The 20,120-nt window shown below is 41.8% G+C and overlaps 1 protein-coding gene across 2 annotated transcripts; it reads right to left on the bottom strand.

Moving 5' to 3' along the window:
- Window positions 1–2,010: 2,010 nt before the first annotated feature.
- map3k7 (mitogen-activated protein kinase kinase kinase 7) lies at window positions 2,011–19,699 on the bottom strand. Of its 2 annotated transcripts, XM_071535985.1 has the most exons (18): window positions 19,500–19,699; window positions 18,822–18,941; window positions 18,539–18,649; window positions 18,253–18,318; window positions 18,031–18,076; window positions 16,697–16,835; window positions 15,419–15,547; window positions 14,403–14,527; window positions 13,813–13,943; window positions 12,176–12,257; window positions 11,198–11,328; window positions 10,538–10,685; window positions 9,566–9,646; window positions 6,668–6,735; window positions 4,582–4,681; window positions 3,802–3,863; window positions 3,009–3,124; window positions 2,011–2,220 (listed from the first exon to the last, which is right to left on the bottom strand). In XM_071535985.1, exons 2-18 carry the CDS (start codon window positions 18,912–18,914, stop codon window positions 2,040–2,042), a joined length of 1,809 nt encoding a protein of 602 aa, XP_071392086.1. In that variant the 5' UTR covers window positions 18,915–18,941; window positions 19,500–19,699; the 3' UTR covers window positions 2,011–2,039. The 2 variants fall into 2 exon arrangements, with proteins under 2 accessions (XP_071392086.1, XP_071392087.1); XM_071535986.1 differs by lacking the exon at window positions 9,566–9,646.
- Window positions 19,700–20,120: the final 421 nt, after the last annotated feature.

The following is a 20,120-nucleotide window of genomic DNA, read 5'->3' as shown; positions in this document are numbered from 1 at the left end:
ACTTAGGAAACACTTAGAAATTGTATATGGTAAATGAATTCTTAGTGAACATAAAATTCATGGAGGGGAAAACAGGTAAGATTCACTCCTGTACAGTAACATGTTTCTAAAAGTAAGACTCGTCAAGTCTTGCACTTTTAAAAAGAAAATTGCTAAATGACAATTATAATGGTAAGTGTTTGTACATGACCAGAAAACCAAAAAATGATTGTGCAAAGTATCTGACGGATATAAGAAAACGAGTAAGATCACATCCAAGCCTTCTTTTGAGTACATCTCATCTTTTGGATGTAAAGCTACTGGGAGACATTTACATGGTCGCCTCTGCAGCTCATTGACATAATTCATTTGACCATACATCCTTCTCACTGGGACATACATGAGATCAGTGATGTCCCTTCCGGAAAGACCCATTTCAATTAAGTGTCCATTAAGTTAAAAAAGGCTGAACCTTTTTTAACTTTTACCCCACCCCCCTAAATATAGCAGAAAACAAGTCAAGCACTTAAAATGCAGGCAAATTCTAAGGCAACATGTGAACTAAAAACAAACAATATACTGTATAGGGAGGTACAGGCCGCTCTGTCTTTCCCATACCAGATAAAAGAATATTTTCTAATGCAAAAATGACACCATAGCTATCATACAAAGTGAACTACTGAATAGAAAAGACAAAAACATCAACACGCAAAACAATACTGAAGTCATAATAAAAACGTTTTAACTTTCAGTAAATCACCCGTTCCCTTCATTTGCTCTGGTTTTGCGCGTAAAAGCAAGCTAGTTCTCATTGTTAGAACATTAAGAGCAATTCGTTAACACTGCATCCCTGTTTTTGAAGCCTAACCAATTTTTTTTTGTGTTTTTTTTTTTTGTTATAGAGAGGTACCTGCAACACACAAACCCCAAGTCATTCCTTTTTGCACTGTCGTAATCGATGTTCAAGGTGTTCTCTGACATACATCCCTCACTGAACGGAATAAAGCGTACATCAAATACCTTGAGACAGGTCAACAGGTACGGTGGTCTCTGTCAAGTCTCATGCGCATGATTAGAAAAGGGAGAGGGTTAGAGATAACTACATACATCGACTTAAGGAGGGATATTTTGCATAAAAGGGATACAATTCGCATACTGTAGAATGGATTTAAACAAAAAAAAAACTCCCTCAGAACTCTTAAAAACACCAAATTCTGCATATAAGTCACACTTTTTTTTTTTGTCGAAAAAGCCATCTCGGTTTTCACATTCTCGAGGACGTTTTTGTGACCCCTCGGCCACTTTAAAAAGGTCCAATCGATCCACTGGAGGACAGTGAGGAGCGGACACACACACACACACACACACACTGACCAGGCAGCCCAGAGGCCCTGAGAGCAAAAAGGTAAAAACACACGACCCTCCCTCACTGGCCTGCCGTCGGGCCACAGCAGTTCCTCACAGCTCAAGAGACGTCCCGACCCAAGGAGTCCACCGACAGCAAAAAAACATAAAACATTAAAAAAAAAAAAAAAAAAAAACAGTCCATCCCTTTGCCCTGTGAGGGTACAAAGCACACCAGCATGGTTTGGGGCTAAAAGGATGGGATGCAGTGATTGTTTGGTCTGCTATCACAGAATATACTGTGAAGATGTGCAAATGTATGTACAGAAGAGGAGGAGGAGGAAGAGGAGGAGTAGGACTTGCTATCGTTGCCTGATTGAGCGCACATCTCCCGCCGTCCTTTTATCCCGTTGATCAACAGAAGGGGTCTACAACGCAACATGCAGGAACACAGTATAATGCAGGTCTCTTTACAACGCAGGGCACCGGGAACAACAATATGTCTGTGCATGAGAGCATCAGAGCATGAGAGCGGGTAGTGTCATGTCTGAGGAGGGGGTTTGAAGTCTTACTACAGTTAACCTGGGGCAGCAGGGTGGGGGCGGGAGCGGGACAGAGGACATGGGACCAGTTCATAAGTCTCTGAACGACGACGCACTCTGGAGGGGGGGGGGGGGGGGGGGGGGGGGGGGGGGGGTGAAGAGGTGTTTGCCCGATCACGAGGTTCCCTGTCTCTTCTGTTGCTGGACCCGGATCAGCTCCAGCTGTTTTTTGCACTTCTGGTAGTATGTGGACAGACTCTTGTTCTCCTCCAGCAGCTTTTTGTGCTCCTGCACCAGACGGGACGTGTTCTGCTGGTCCTTCTCATCTTGGTCCAGTTCGGCGATGAGCTCCTTCCTGCACGCATGCAAAACCGCAGAAGCTCAGTGATTTGAACCAATATAAAATTACCATTATAAGGTTACAGTAGCTATGACATTTTATTTTCTCTGGACCAAACTAATGGGCTATTTGTACAGAAGTCAACCTGTTTGAATTGGGAAAACAACATTGCCAGCAGTTTTGGATACCAATTTCTGTGTCCACTTTACATTTTCCCACCTAATTATGAAAAAGGAAATTAGTCTTTCAAAAGCCATTTTCATAGAATGTTAGAAAAGCAAGCACTACTTGACCAGATGAGCCTGATATAGGAAAAAAGGCACTGCAAAAGTAAACACTGGATAGCTTGAGAGAAAATGCTGATTCTGTGTGGTAGATTCCCCATGGTCTATAAATATGATATGAGCTCTTTAGTCAAGCACAGTTGTTCCAACATGCTCTTCTTCTACAGCTTAGAATGGCTGTTGCCTTGGATTTGTCTGCTAAATTTGGTAATTGCCTTTGGGTGGCTTTCTGCACACTCACATGCCCACATTAAAATACATTTATCATCTGATGTTGGCTTGGTATGGCCCTGTTTATTCTGTTGGCCTCACGACAGCACATGCATAATGAGAAACATTTCCTTGGTTGCAGTGTGCTTTAAAGTGTATTGAATTAGCTCTACACACAAGCCAAACCTTTTTTTCCAAGCACAAAGTGTCCTCCTCAGCCCAACTACAGGAGATGAAGACCGGCCCAACTAGTCGGACGTCTGTTTCATCACGTGCTGTGTAGGAGGTGAGGAGTTCAGCTAGACTTACTTTCTCTGGATCAGCAAGGCGATCTCCGTTTGCACTTTCAGGTACTCCTGGGCCATTTTGCAGTGCTGCTCAAACACAGCCATGGACTCTTTGGAGTTGGGACAAGGAGCGAGGGGCTGGAAATAACCATGCATGTTGCCATTAATTGATTTAGAAGCCATCCAGTCAGGCCTCGCTGCAAAATGTATTTATATCAATCATAAGCGTAGTTTGAGCAGATAATAATACACCAAACATCTCACTGCTGCGGCCTATGTGTATTTATACTGACATTCCACTTTTTAGATGGCATCATTTTTTTTCAGTCTGAGTAGAGAGATAATCCCTACATAATTGAGTTGATACTAGCAATTTACAACGTCCTTCAATTCATCTTTGAGAGGGAAGCGATGTGCTATAACACGATCAAAACATACTTATTTACTGATTCAATGCAGCTTATATCTCAAAATGTTTTTAATGAAACACACAAACAAGTTATGGTGCTTGGTTTGCTACACCAACAGTTGCATGGAGGTACTTGTTATGTGGGACTTGTTATGGAGAATATTGAATAAAGGTAAAAGTATGAACACAAAGACAGATAAAACACGGGAGTTGCATTATATTGTGTGCGGTATACATTTTTCTTTTGTTCCCTCAAGTTGATTTCCTTCACACCAGCACCGATTGAAACCTATTTTTCTGGGCCGTGTATTCTCTTCTAATTTATAGATATGGACGGCTGGCTGGAAAAGTATGAACACCACCATGATAGAGAGAGGGGCCGCTGGAAGCTGGATGGATCGCCTACCTGCAGCTGGTGATCCAGGGTGAGATACGCCATGGGAATGGAGTTGTCTGAGCCGTTGGTGTCTGGGCAGGAGAGAGAGCAAGAGCTGTGTTTGGTTTTTTTTCCCCTGATTGCACAGGAACAGTGTGAGCTATGTCCACAGGCCACAGTTATCAATAGCAACCACAAGTCTTTCATCAGAAATAGCCCCCTGTCCCTCCTCCTCCTCAGCTTGGGTTGACCACAGACCAGTGCCTTAAATCACTGATCAAGATTACGTAATGTCTGCAGTGCTGCTTGACAGATTTACACAAACGTGCACAATGACACCGCTGCCGTTACAGCCACAGTGGTAAAAGGGTGACAAAATTGATTGGAGAGGCCGATTTCAATCAATCAATCCAGTTGTAAAATTCAACCTTCACTTCTTCCTTCCTCTCGACCAGGGAGCTTGTTAGCAGCACTTTGCAAACAGACCCAACAAAGTGTATGCTAATAAATAACAAATAAATGGATTTAATGGTGTAGTAAAAAACAAACAACAGATGGTAAAATTAAAAGTGAATCCATGAGTCATTCGAGACTATCCTCTTGGTTCTGTGTCTGTCTCTGTTTTCATAATCATAATCATATTCATATTTAAATATTTTATGAAGAGGAAGAGGGAAAAAGCTGATTGCAGACATCTGCCACTAATGCATTTCAAATTTTAATGTTTTCTCGCCACATTCTCTCTAGTGTGATTTTGTCGTAATGGTTGAATTTATCGAAAACGGTGATGTGAGTGAAGCAGCTGTCTACCTGTGGGGTCATCTGGGGAGAAGTACCCTCTGCTGCTCGTCTTATCGGGCGGCATCATCCTCACACTGGGACTGGAGGACCTGCTGCTGTTCCTGCTCCCCTGCAAGTGGACAGCAACACTGTCAATCATCTGGGAAGCCAATCAGAGCTGCTGAGTTTTTTGAGTTACAAGGATGTGGTCAGGAGAACAAAAACGCAGGAAGTAATACAGGGAAAACAGAAAAAGTGTCCAACTGAAATGGAAAAAAAACAAAAACAAAATATACATCCCTAAGTCTCCTTGTGATATTGTATAACAAGTAGATCCCTGTACTTATGTCTTCACACATTTTCTGCAGCAAATGAGGTTGAGGCTTACTGACCTTTCATTTTATTTTTTTTTTATTTTGCTCATTTGTAATTATCAACAGAGAGTTGGAAAGAATGCCTACATGCCAGTGATGAAGACACACTCAAAGGGATGTTGATCTTAATGTTGGAGATCGATAGCTAACAGTGTCACACCAGAAAAGTGTACTGAAAAATAAAAAATGTTGGAAAATGTCAAATGTGGCTTTAAAAGTGCCAACCTGGTCCAGAACCATTTCAATAATAAAACACAGCTTTCTACAGCTGGAGAATCTCACAGGAAGCAATACACAGAATAACCTATGGATTAGGTGTCAAAGATAACACACTCCCAATTAACGCATATACGCACTTCTGCCTTCCTTCCTTCCGCATCTGCAAAGTTGTGGTAGAACTGTTATTTTACATCTGCTTCAACCTAGGATGGATTTAATTGGCTCTATTAGTTACAATGCTTTATAATGAATTAGATTTGGACAAATCTTAATGCAGTTAAGATGATTCAAGTTGAAATAAACTGCGAGTCAAAACTAATAAAAGTAATCCCAAACGCAACAGGATTATTTTGTAGGCTACGGCATCACAACACACACATTACATCAATCTGACTCGAATCGAATTTTATCAACTTGTAATGTTTCAGAGTGTCTCTCTAGATCAAATACAGTAGGGGGCGTACAATCAAAATAACCCAATAGAGGAACAGCACATCCTTAGTGTGAAACAAAAATAAATGATCAATCGCACCGTGCCGCCGCTTTGAATGGGATGTTGATCCCACAGGCAGCACAGAACAAACTACCTTGTTCAGCAACAATATTTTTGTACAAAGAGTCAAGTTTTTTCATGAACTCTGAGTGACCTTTTAACTGCGCAGAGCTGAGGTGAGACAAATATAGAGACCGATGTTTGGGAAAGCAGGCGGGAAAGCTCTTAGCCAAGGGGCTTATTTGAAGGCTGTATATGACGCGGAGCTGTCCCAACACGTATAATGTCTTCATCTTCCTTGAGTTGACATATCAAACGCATCTCATACTCTATAGCATTTCTCCCGAGGGAATTCTTTCTCTTGACAAAGGCATCGAATCCTTTGAGAGACGCCATCAGTAAAAACATCCAAAACACACAGGAGGAGAGGGATGATGATAGCGGCATACATCAAGAGAAGAAAAAAAATGCTTCTTTGTGTGAGTTTTATAAAAGTGAAAGCTAAGCAATGATCTAAAACAGTTAGTATTGTAGGTGGGAGAGGAAACTAATCTACTGTGCCTGAAGGATCTATCATGAAAATACAAAATAGACTGCCAGTTTTAGATTATACACTACTGGTCAAAAGTTTGGACGATGGCTTAAATGCTTGAAATATGTATGAATTTCTTTCCAAAGCCTTTGCCTTTCCATCAAGGCAAAGGGTGGCTACTTTAAAGAATCTAAAATATAAGATAGTTTTGATTTGTTTAACACTTTTCATTTGTGTTATTTCATAGTTTTGATGTCTTTACTATTATTCTAAAATGTGAAAAATGGTAAAAATAAAGAAAAATTTGTGTGTCCAAACTTTTGACTGGTAGTGGAAGTCTTTATTTGCCTCCATGTTTAAAGAAACAATAACACCAGCAAAACAGACCGATTTCAGCTCCCTGTCCCAATACTCACTCTACTCACTCACTCGCTTCAACAAGATCAAGCTCACCAAAACTTCTGCTGTCGACTACTTCTGTCTGTGACTGTGTCTTACCTGGCTGGACTCTGTGCCGATCCCTGGCAGGTCCTGCACTGATCGACGTCTCTGAGGCTCACAGCTGGCTGTGGATGGGATGGAGGGAGAAAGACAGACCAAGAAACAGACAGGAGAAAGCATGAGACCCATAAGAGGTTGCGGGGAGGGGGGGGTGGGGGGGAGGGAGTCGCGTCTGTGTCTGCTTGTGGCTCGAGGGAGATCCAGATCCACAGAGCCACACAGGGACAGCTGCACAGATTTAACCCCCTGCGCCCTGGCCTGTCAACATGCGCTCTGGCACGGTTGTAACGTGACCATAGCACAAACACCTCCCACTCCCACCCCATTAACACTGCACAACAACCTCTCACACACACACACACACACACACACACACACACAAACACAGCACCGCAGACCAGTCCTACCATATGAATAGCTGAGCCTGCTTGTGTGACATGTGTTTGCGCAGACTGGCTTGTTTGGGTTGGGGGGGGGGGGGGCAGGTGGCGATGCTGGGAACTATTTAGGGGTTCACGCAGCGCAGGGCAAGGCCTCAGACAAGGCCGGTGGGCAGGGGGTCGCTGGCGGCAGCGGCAGGCGCTACCCTCCCTAGCCGTCGCTCATTCATCTCCTGCCGAGGTAAACACGAGGTCGAAGCTAGCCTCGCCGGCGTCCGCGGAATAACTGCATATATTCCAGCTATCCCGCAGTCAAAAGATATTACCAGCTCTATCTCCTTTGAAAGAACTGCAGCAGTGTCTTCGCGGTCACATCTTGCTGTCCAAAAACAAAGTTGTGACAGCTGTTGTGAATTATCCACATATGACAGCATTGTGGTCCTCATAACCGCCACACGGTTATTACTGTCTATCTCACCGACCACCACTAAAGCATATGAATGAGTGTAACTACAGTGGTAGTGAATGAGGATTTCTCTCCATTATATTCCAAGTAGGTTCAACGTAAAGCAATATAGTTTACTGGGTTCAAAAAATGTAATTTCTTTACAGAGTTTGAAGATTAGATTGTGGTCAGTGTTCAATTTGATCTTCACTGATGGTGGCAATCATATGGCCTACCACTGCCGTCGGGTGAAAACCTGGTATTTCCAAAATGTGAACTTTTTCAGGAGCTAAGAAAAGCAGCCTTGTTTTCAGCTTGACCACCATGCATTTAGGGTTTTAGAAGCCCAAGGATGGTAGGCTTTTTTTTCCAAGTCATAGAAGACCACATAATATATCAATTAAAGCAAAAACATGAAAATCACTCAAATTGGAGTTACTATGCTTTCATATGACAGCAGTGATGTGCAATTATGCAAAATGACAGTGAGTTTATCATTAAGTCAAGTATTTCTGGACTGCACAATGTTTTTCCACACTATTCCAGACTGTTTGACTGCAACTCCCAAACTTTGCAAGGCCTGGGACTGATCAAGTTCATTTATCACACTTGTTCAGACTTTAAACCAGAGAAGGAACCCTGGTTTTGCTGATACTAGCTAACTGCAGGCTGACTACAGGCTCTATCCATGGCACAATGGAGAGGCAACACACAAGGTACACGTAAACAAACAATAAGCACTCCAAAACAAATCACCAAACAAGCGTTGGATTTCCACTCTCCGCATCTGTCAAGTGAAACCCTATGCTGCATCCATCATTTGTTTCTCATGTAACACAGACCTCATTTTCTGTATTGAATTAAATTTAAATTGGTACTATTAAAAACAGGCATTTGTCACAAACAGATTTTTGGTAGCTGTCCCACACACGCACTTGGAATAAAGTCAGTCTACTGTTACATAAAACTATTATGCAATTTGAATGCCAAATCAGAACATCCAGCCATTAATTCTAAATCATAACTGCATGGAGCCTGGGGATTCATGTGCTGGGGGAAATGACTGACGTACAGGTGTGCACATGCAGTGATAACAGTGTCCTACCTTTAATAACAACGTGCATCAGCTGACTCCCTTAGTCACTGGATTTAATTAGCCACTCATTCAACGTGTCTCATACAGCTCCAAAATAGAAGCCTTTTTTGACATCCAGTACTGTCCCCATTTCTTTCATCCCTATCTCTGCTTGTAATAATAGCTCTGACCCTCAATGTGAGAGAAATTAATCAAAATGACTTTTTCAAAGTTAATGGATGTAAAGAGAGCGAGAGGGGCAAAAAAATAAAAAAAAATTAGCCAAGCTTTCACAATGTCCTCTATGCATGAAAGGCAAGGACAAGCTCAAATGCAGAGTGCTGGGGTGCTGATTTACTCCCGCTCCCATGATCTGCAGCCAAGCCAGAAAGATGACTGAGAGAACGGGGCCATGAGTTATGAATCTTATCTCATCTGTGTCACCCAATCTGATGCAATATGCTGATTGGATTTACTGAAGTCCGACAAACACTTTGTTGTTTTTGACACTGGTGACAAAAAGTCTTCATGAATCTTTGGGGAAGCTTAGTTATGCCTTCTGAATATTTGGGACCAGCATTTAGGGTGTAAGAGGTGACCGCAGATGAGAAAGCTCCCATGTTAACTCATGTTCCGCTTCGGTCCAACAAAATACAAAAGACAGAAAAATAAGACGAACACTCTGATGTGTGTTACTCCAGGACGAGCACAGTTATTATAATCATTACTCCAGTGAATTTCATTTCAATTAAATTTTCAATTATGGATTTTGTTGATCAGACAGGAAATTGGCCTGAGACTTTTGCAAAATAACAAGCTTAATGGGAATGAGGACTGATTTGAAAAAGTGCTTCAGCAGGGATATACTGTGCCCCCTGTGAGGAGTATCCCATGGAGTGACAAACAGGAGAGGGCCATGTCAGAGCAGAGCAACCCGTGGGTTCAGCCAAGCCAGCGCCACCCGGGCACCAGGAGGCCCAGCGGTCCACTGATACCTGTGACGACGATCTTGGGGACATCCAGAATGGTGCCGAATGATGCCGTTTTACGGTGGCCTCGTTTATACTGGGGGCGTGCTGCAAAAATACACATACACACACACACAGCTGCGTACACAAGCATGCAGACTAAGACAAGACGGGTGCCCAGAGCTGGACTGGAAATGTACCGAGAGTCACTTCCTCGTGTCCCTCTGGGCCAACACACACATGCAAGAGCGTACATTGTACATGCAAGGGCAGCATGCACCCTGTCCATTCCAGAGGCTGTGGAGGGGCACCGTGGAGCAGGGCAGCTGCTGGCAGGCACTGCATTGAATTTCTCAGCACAGACAGTAGCGGCCATTCAGCTCGAATGCTGTTTGGACAAAAACCTCAACAAGGCAAACTAAGGACAGAACTCCCAGGGGTGTTGATGCTCACATTACAGGAACTCAGGATGGATGAACCTTTGAAATGACTCTATTCATTAAAGTCTGAAAAAATAAAAGGGAGTCCACAGGATAAAACCCTGACATACACTCGCTCTTCAAATCAAAACGGTATATAGAGAGCTTCTAAGGTTTAATTTAGACATGACAGGGCCGGTGAGTATGCTGCATTCTGTTTGAGCCTTTGACGGAGGGGAGATGACTGACAGCCGGGTTTGACAGGGCCTCAGTATTCAGGGGCATATGGATGCGTTTGTATGAGAAATTAATCTTCACCTCAATGTGATGAAAGCAGATGAAACGGAACTTGACTTGGGAGCCAGGACAGCAGCTTCTCGTGGACTTGGAAAGGCCTCATTCAAACGAGACCCACCTCATTAACTGAAACAATGCTACTACATGCCTTTCCTATGTAACGTTTCATGTAAAACAGGGAATTCATACGGTTTAAAATCAAAAGGTCATGCCAGTGTGCCTTGATAAGCTCATCTCGCCGGGTTCCATGTTTTGCTTGGTGCTGTGTAGTTTCTGACATTACCTGCAGGTGCAAATGGCATCTTGGGCTCCAACTCTGACAGGTCAGCACTCATTCTTTTGCTGTCAGAGGACGCCAGGCACTGCGTTCGTGCAGACAGGCTCTCAACGCTGCCCCCTCTGGAGAGAGGCAGAGTCCTCAACGGGTCTCCCTGAAAGAGCAAACATAAAAAACACAACCAAATCTGTCACTACCACAACTCTTTCTGATAAATGCATCTATGATTTTACACATAACTTAATCTATACACTACCAGTCAAAAGTTTGGACATACCTGATTGAATGTACTATGTTTTTCATCATCTTAAAGCCATTTTGATCCAAAGGCTTATGCTTAAATGCTAGAAATTTGTTTTTTAGACAAATATAAATAGTGAAGTCGATGCCTGTGTATGAATTTCTTTCCAAAGCTTTTGCCTTTCCATCAACTTTAAAGAATCTAAAATATAAGATAGTTTTGATTTGTTTAACACTTTTTTGGTCACTGCATAATTCCATTTGTGTTATTTCGTAGTTTTCATGTATTTACTATTATTCTAAAATGTGGGAACTAGTAAAACTACAGAAGAATGTGGTGTGTCCAAACTTTTGAGTGGTAGTGCATCTATTATTACAACAAAAAAAAAATGATGGAAATGAGGGGAGGTAGGAGTTTGGTTTTACCTTTGGCTTGAAGTGTGGTGCAAACTGAGGCGTTATCTTGATAGTGTCATTGCTCCCTTGAGAGTCACTGTGCTCCATGTTTGCGTCGCTTTTGTTGCTTGTGCTGGTGCAAGTGTAGTCCACATATGAACCTAGGAGACCGGGAGACAAGTTTTCCAGTTTATCTGAACAATGTTACATGTTTGAAAGACACACTGAAAATAATTAGAGCAACAGATGCTCTTCAAATTAGGGATGCACTGATACCACTTTTTCACACCTGATACAGTTTCAGAGAGTATTCGCTCATACAGTGCCACTCCTTTACTTTTACTCAACAATATAGACTTATATCCTCTCTGGGCGGCATTAGTATTACCAGGAGAGGTCATTTATTTGATTTTTGCCCATACACAGCAGTAATTTCAGTCCGTCATCTGGACAGTAAAATAATTTACTGGCCGACCGTGGCAATTCAGAGACACACCCGTGTGAATGTGTCACAGTGTCAGCCACAGTACAGCAAAACTCTCTTCAAGTGGCTCCATATTGTTGTAAAGCCCCACCACTGGTTATATGGGTCTTGTAATACAGACGCCAGGTGCACAAGTCGGTAATTGTGTGAAACACCAGATGTTGATCCCGATGCGATTAAAACTGCATAAGGACGTCTGCGTTAAGTCAAAATACCATAGATACTTTCAGCCAGAGAAAATCATTGACATGGTTCCAGACAGGATAACATTCCTGGGGTCCTGAGGTAATAAACACCAATCACTAGACTCAGGGCTTTAGTACCAGTATGTGGTCACTGGATAAAAGGATTTGAGATATAATGCATTTTTCTCAATTTGAGAGCTCTAACATTCTTCTATGTGTTGATAGTCACTTTACTTTGACATCTGATGTCAGATGCCAATACCCTAACCTTCCTGGTATTGGTCCAATATCAGGTATGAGTACCAGTGCATCCCAAGATTTCAGAGTAGACCACTGTACCTGTACTAGTTGCAGAGTTGCTCTGTCCCTCATCTGAATACTGGTATGGATATTGCAAGGGTTCATCAGATCCTGGGAAATACTGGAAAAACAGATTGAAAGGAAAGGTAAGTATGGTTGGGAAGTGTTTGGATTTTATCAGCCCCACTTCCAATTTGCTGATCCTTTTCATTCCTTAATGATTCTCATCATGGTAATTTGTGTAAGGAAAAAAAATGTTCAGGAATAAATAGTGAGAAATAAAATGTTGCTACAAATAACAACCATGTTTGTATTAGCATTAGAATTAATATTATAATTACTTTAATTAGTAAATTATATTTAACTAGCAATTTTGTGCACTGAGAAATGTCACCTTCCACCCTCATTAAGCCAAGCCAAACTTGGCTTAATTAAGTGTTTATTAGTTAATTTGCAGTCAGCCATGCCTTCATCTAGCTTTGTAAAGTAGAGCAATGTGGAGCTAGGCTATATGATAATCAGTTGTAACAGTGTAACGAACGATGCAAGTCAAGTTCATCAAACAGTCCTAGAGAGCTACATTAAGCCGGGCACATACTACATGATCTCTGTACTGCTCACATTAATTGACCTTCTTTCCTGTAGTTTCGTGTCTCACTGATGTAGTGGTGGCACACTAAACAATGTGGCACAGAGGGGGGTCGCACAGTAAGATTCTTCACTAGGATTTTGTTGTGAGCGATCTCGATACCCCGCTGCCTCGTGAAAACAAATGCAAAAGGTGACTTTGTTTTCCACCTGATTGTGCTGTAATGGAGGTTGAGAAGGAAGAGCAGCTCACAGCACTCATTATGTGTGTACAAAAAGAAAAAAGTAAGAGGTCTAGATGCCAAATTTGAAGGAAAGAATGGTGGGGGAGATGTGGGCAGCATTGTCTGTTCTGCAGAGAGAATTGGAGGTAAATTATAAAACCCAGAAAATAAAGTCCTGGTTTCCGAACAAGATCTCATTGGCTACAGCTGCTCACCGTACTCAAAAATTGTCTTTACATAACCCGTACTAGAAGAGTATTGGAGACAAATCAAACGTGTTTCAAAACCTCTGGATGTCTAAGACAGCTCAAAGACTGGGTCAGACTGCCTCTTTTAACCTCAAACTTAATGAGCTTTGGTGACGGCCGCATGCACCAAATTAACTCTGACACAGGGATTTTGTCTCAGACCTCAAAAAGAAACTTGTCCGGGACAGCTGAAGTCGTGAAGTGTGCACCCGGCTTGATGCTGCTCAAAGCAGCTATATGATGAGCGCATTGAATAGGTAATGATAAGCAGAATCATATGTCTATCATGTTTATCAATCCTATCTAGAAACTTGCTTGTGTTGTATGCAAATCTCATGTGTAAGTCGCTTTGGATAAAAGCGTCTGCCAAATGTGAAATTGTAATTGTATAAATTCAAATTGGTTCTTGGTTCCCAACTCTAAGGGTAATATCACTATATGATGTTGCATTAAAACATGACTATGACTTTTATCATTTTCCTGATTTCATTCAGTTCCAATTCACTTTACATTCTACTCTCTGGGCTTTAACAATTTTGATCGCTTTATTTATTCACCCCATTTTAATGAACCCCTTATTGAGAGGGTAGATTGTGTGTGTGTGAGGAAGGATTACCCTCATTAGATGAGTCATGATCTTCACTATCTCCTCCATGGAAGGCCGCTGTGAAGGGTCTTTAGACCAGCAGCGCGTCATCAGGCTCTCAATGGGCTTGGGCAGGTTTTTGATTAAAGGTGGTCTTGTGCCTGAACATTAGCACAAATAAACACACAACCAATGACGCACAATCAAAGCAACTGGAACTGATAACTTTGGGCATCACATCAGACTTGCAAGGAAATAAAGTATGGCTAATGTATGCTAAATCCCAGGTCTCCTGGTGCTAGAACCAGTAATGAGTCAGGGAGACAGATTCAGTAGTGCAGCATATTAAACCTATGTCCCCAGGTATTATTAGTGTCCCATTAGTATTCTCCTCCATCCGTCTCTGTATTGGAAGAAACTGCAGGGAGCGCTACACAGGTGAACATGTCTTTTAGTTGCTCTCTTCTTCCAGGCTCTTAACTCATTTAGTCTCCCAGCAGGCCTAGCTGGGCAGCCGGCTTTGAAGGTCCATAGTGATTGACATATAGACACGGGATTCGTGCCCCCACCACCCAATCTTTTGCTCCTTGGCCCCCCACCACCCACCGTCCCAGACTCACCGTTGTGCACAGCCCACATAATGCGAAAGGCTGGTCCTCCAATTTCATCAAAGGGCTTCCTGCGAGTGATCACCTCCCAGAGAATGATCCCCCAGCTGAACACATCACACTTCTCACTGTAATTGCTGCCTGGAAGTACAGAGGAACCCATAGCAACACTTAGGTCCTTTCAAACGGAGAAAAAAAGCTCAGTTTGACATAGCTGATTGACTGATGAAAGTAATTCTCTGTAGCGCCTTTGAGATGATAGCGGGGATGTGCCTGGGAAAGCACAGGAGCTTTTATCTCATCTACACTTTCAGAGGGGAGGAGGATGAAAATAAGGGAGCAATTTTACCAAGGAATGGCTCCTGAGTTGCTTAATTACTGTGCCTATTATTGCAAAATTAAAGTGCACATCACACACCTATTTTAAAGTTGCTGCGCTGAGGCATTCTGATAGCATTTCACACTGATGCAAATTAGTTGTAAGGAGCTCATTGCAGGGGCAAATGTGAGTTGTTTAATTGCACAGGAGTCTTGTAACTCCCCTCCAAAAACAAGATAATGACTACCGCTTAATTCATCTTTCCTCCTGATCCCCCTCGCCAAGAACACGTCTCATAATGTATAAATACATTAGGCTACTGGCTGAATGAGAACACAAATTCTACACTGTGGTCTCTCGAGGGAAATAAAGCCACTAGCATCACTCCATTCATCTTCTCACTAGGCTTGGGAGAGTACCATCAATAAGGCAGGAGAGTAAGGCGGATGCTGAATCAAGAATTAATGTCCCAATGCTGGGAGAGCTAAGCTGCAATTAAGGTGAAAGGTGACAAAGCAAAGTTGGGTGTTAGAAAGAGCACATATGGGTTAGAAGTTTTATTGGTTGAGGTGGTTCTATGAAAACGACTGTAAAATAAGCAATAATAGGATGCATATATTGGCTTTTCAGTTTAATAAATAAATAAATAAATAAAAACTGACAAGGACAGGTAACGAAGCACTGCAAATACTTGAGATGCCACTCATACTTGCCTTCAAATACCTCTGGGGCCATCCATGCTGCACTTCCTTTGTTGTTGGTCATGTGGGTCTGAATGTCGCATGCTGTTCCAAAGTCACATATCTTCAGCACGGTGCCGCCTGCCACTAGAAGGAGACTGAAACAAAGAAAGCAAAAAAAATAAATCCCATTATAGGCTGACAACTCTTTGAACTTGAAAGGGTGAATAAAACAATAGCACCTCCCTGACTTGCTTGTGGAATAAATACACAGTGCTATGCCAACAACTACATAGGCTACCATATCACTTTAGTGTGTTGGAAGTTTAAGTGATATCCCAGAAACAAAAGCTGATGTTTCAAAACCTTTGAACTTAATATGAATTTACAGAAATGTACTGGAAGCTTTGCAATTGATACTACAATTTTGATGTCAAGTAAACAAAAAAAACCCCAAAACAAAAGCCCTTCCTTGGGTTCTCCAGTGACAACAGGATTATCCTTTCCTTTTATGCTATGGAAAGTATCACAACTTTCAAATTTAACAAGTAAGCTTTATGTATCTTGCATACCCAAACCCTCACCAACCTCAGACACTAGCAATTGTAGTTTATGTGAAAAGGAATAGGAACCCAATTAGCTTCTCTGATTGACTATATTTACTTAATCTTGTAATTTCATGGTATCTAACTTAATCTTGTAATTTTATGGTATCTATGTATCTCAAGTAGCAGTATGTATTAGCCTTTAAATTGGATATCATCACAAGCAATGGAAGTGAAAGCATAGGCTAGAAAAACAACTCTGGGAAAGAAAAAAAAATCAAATATACAAAAAAATATAAGTACAATAATCCAGAGCTGACAACTTGTCACATTGCATGACCTGGTTATTCCTAGAAACTCCACGACAGTTCCCTAGGAAATGGACCAGCTGGTTATTCACAGAGAGTCTTGCCAGGGGCTTTCTTTCCACCAGAGCCCAATAAACAACCTCTGGGGTCTGAATCCATCAGTACCACTATGTAAAACAGCCTTCCTCACTTGTCAACATGGAACATACAGAAATGGAACAGGAGGCACAGTAGACTAGAAACCACGCTCCAAAGGATTGCTGTGTGACTCAAGAGAAACCTGTGCAGTATTGGTTCACAACATTACATAGCCTGACCAAATCAAAAGTATGTTACGTGCTGTGCAACAAGCTAAATCACATATTGGCAACTGAAATTAAAAAGGGCAGCACAAGGCACTTTGTCGGCACAGTCAAACAGGAGACAAGAGAGTGAGAGGTGAGGAGGAGCATACTTGGGTGGCTTGAGGTCCCTGTGAATGAGAGCCTTTGGTTTCATGCCATGGAGATAGGCCACACCCTGGGAACACTGTAAACACCAGCTCATGGCATGGGAGGCAGTGTAATAGGGGAGGGGTTCAGCACCATGCAGCACTGTGGACAAGAGAGCACAGTCACGACCACAACCACAGACATCGCCAGAAACACATAACAATTACAAACTTCCAAAAGGAACCAAACAGAAACTTAGGCCCTGTAGTGTTTTACGACACAGTCATACTGTCACACGTACACGCTAAAACGCCCACATACACAAATCTACGTTTGACTACATTCTCGCTATCTATTCATTAACAAGATAAATTCTAGGGGCAAGCTCAGAATACATCGTTCAAAAATAGTATTCACAGCTGAACTGAATAACATCAAAGTTATGGTAACATAGTTCCCATGAGTAACTTTGATAGAGATTCAGTAAGGAAGGAGGAAATGTAATTGTGAAGTCTAAAGCACAATGTTCCTTATTCTGGGATGATGTGCAGGTACAGCGAAAACTTGCCAATCCAAACTGGGAGGGAATAGAGGATGTTTGAACCAGCAAAGCGTTCAGAAAACTGAGATATATTTAAATATCAATGCAAGGCCTCTTCAAAGTATGAACACACACATACTACAAAATTACCCGCATGGCTTCATTTACAGTTGGAATGCCTCTAATTGCATGCATAAACAACAAAATTTAAAGCACTGCGAATGATAAATATGCCAACTTTGTGGCAATTGTGCTCAACTTGGATAAACTTACTATCGTGCAATATGAGGTATCACTTTCACCTGTGTATCCACTACTTAGGCTACTGTACATATGATAACAGTTTTGGGATGATGCTACACTAGCTTGCACTATCCGCCAAATAAACACAATGTGCTACAGTGTTGCGTCATGGCAAATTGATAATTACCAGACACGCAGAAGTGAAACTGATACCAATCTTCTCCTTGCACAAATGTTCATTGATCAAATAGAGTTTTTGCCAAAAAGTTGGTACATATCTTTAATAAAAAGAGATTTTTGCAGAGCTGTTGTTGTTCATTACGCCCCATGAGTAACCAGTTCCATTTGTATGTCTAAGGCAGGGACAAGCAAGGCTGTACTGCATGTCACTGTGCAAGGACTGGATAATAAAGGATTGGACAAAAGAAGGAACATGCAAACAGGGGAAAGTCAACTGAACAGGGCTGATTCTCATGTCTGTGCAAGATTATGTTTTTTGTTTCACAAATGGCTTTGTAGGCACAAATGCTGTACAACAGTCATGTTCTTTGGTACAACAACATGTAGACCCACCATTGTACAATGAACCGCCTTCAGCATATTCCATCACCAGGCAGACCTGAGTGGGGAGAAAAACATTAAGAAGAAAGTCTTTCCAAAGGATGCAACAAATAGATAAAACATCATCACTGCTAAATCAGATTATCAATGTAGCAGAGTGTAGTTAGAGAGAACAACCTATTACCAGAATTGTTTAGGTAAACAGCCACAATAATATCAGCACTGTTAACTTACTGGATTATTGCAAGAGCCATACAACTTCACAATGTTGGGGTGATTCACTCGTGAAAGCTGCCGCAGCTAAAGACAGAGAAGATACATTAAGAACAATTCCATCTGCATACGTTAAGTATCCAAATGCTATGACACCCAATCCTTCAGTCAAGATAATTTGCACTACTAATGAGAAGATGGCACTAATGTGAATGAAACAAACATGGAGGTCTTTTCTATGTCCAACTAAACATTTTGTAACAATAACCAACTGGCCCCATTCTAAGGACAACAATAACCACAATACCTCAACAATGAAGGCTTTCCTTTCTGATTCACTCTCAATGGTCTTGATTGCAACATCTTTGCCTTTCCATTTGGCTTTGCAAACAACCCCAAAAGCTCCTCTCCCCACCACCTGAAAATGAAAAGTTAACATTAAAGTTGATTAGTAGATATAAGACTTTCATCCCCCAACACTGCAACAACTTTTTTACCTTTTGAAAAGTAATGGATTGTAGATCATTTAACGTTACTGATTTCTGTCAATGTCAGAAGATATGGAGAGAGTACAACAACAAACAACTTACCTCCTCAACTTCAATGTCCACATAATCGATTTCTTCAAAGGGATATCCAGGAGGTGTTTCGAGCATTTCGGCGGATGGTAACGTTAGAGACATTACTAGCTAACGTCAGCTAGTAACTTACTAAAGGCAAACATTTAAAGTACAGACAAAAAAAAAAAGAACAGACACGTCAAATCACAGCTAGCACAACAAGGCGCAGACCACCACTTGCTAGAAAAGACTTGCATTAAAGTAGTGGCACAGTCACACAACTATCGTTACTCAATGACATAACGTTAGCTAACCAACATGCGAATACTTTGAAAACGTAGCAGTATGGTTAGTTGTGCCATTTTGTCACGAACTGTCAAACTACCGTAGAAGCTAGCATAGCCTTCACTCAGCTGATATGGTGAAGTTAGCTAAGTGGCTAACCGCGTAGCTAAGCTAACTGTAGCTACTGTTGTTGCGCTTGCCACAGAAAAAACATGTCTGCTAAAAGTTAGCTTGTGACATAAGTCGAGCTAAGTTACACAGCATCATTGTGGACAAGCATTGGCCACACTCTAAAGCAGTCTAACGTTACCATATCACGAACGCAAATAAAAATCTACTCGAGGCCTAGAGTATATTAACGTAGCTAGCCAGCTTACGTTAGCTGGCTGGCCTGGTTGCTAACGTCAGCTAGCCGAGACTTACTAGCTTCATCAATCCAACCCTTCGCAGTTGACTGATCACCAGCGCCGGCTCTCTGGACATGGAGCAACTTTCTACTATTCATGTACAGAAAATTTAAAAACAACGTCCATTATCCAAAAGAGTCTTTCTCTACCCACTTGACAGACAGACATAACTTTTTGACAACTCGTCTAGCTAGCTTGCTAGGTGTGTATTTTTATTCTTCGCAGGAGCAGCTCCATCAGGAAGTGTGTGCTCACTGCAATTCTGTCCCTCTGCACTACCTCAGGGCTTTCCAACCTCTGTTGGAAAAGGGGGTTTTACCCCAAAATATAAAACTGATGTTTTCCTGACATTGTTGATGAATATTGTATGAGTGTAAAAGCAACTTTTCCTTAGCCACTCTCATTCCTAGTTTTCTTGGAATTTAGACAGTGGACCTACGACCATGGGTTGGGAAAGCCCACTCTACCCCTAATATTATTATTTCAAAAAGATATCAATTGTCATTAATCTTTTCTTTTCCTTTGTTTTGTTTTGTTTTCTTTTATTTTGGACTTGGCTGAACATGGCTATGGCTGACAGACAGACAGACACACACACACACACACACACACAAGCACTGAGGTTTGTGATTGCGTT

The sequence above is a fragment of the Centroberyx affinis genome, unplaced genomic scaffold (assembly GCF_046629955.1).
Source record: "Centroberyx affinis isolate AG114_WGS23_722 - 3 ecotype Tasmania unplaced genomic scaffold, CSIRO-AGI_Caff_v1 ptg002806l_1, whole genome shotgun sequence".
NCBI classification, from domain to species: Eukaryota; Metazoa; Chordata; class Actinopteri; order Beryciformes; family Berycidae; genus Centroberyx; species Centroberyx affinis.
Note: the sequence above shows the minus strand (reverse complement) of the source record. Positions and strands in the feature narration are given on the sequence as shown.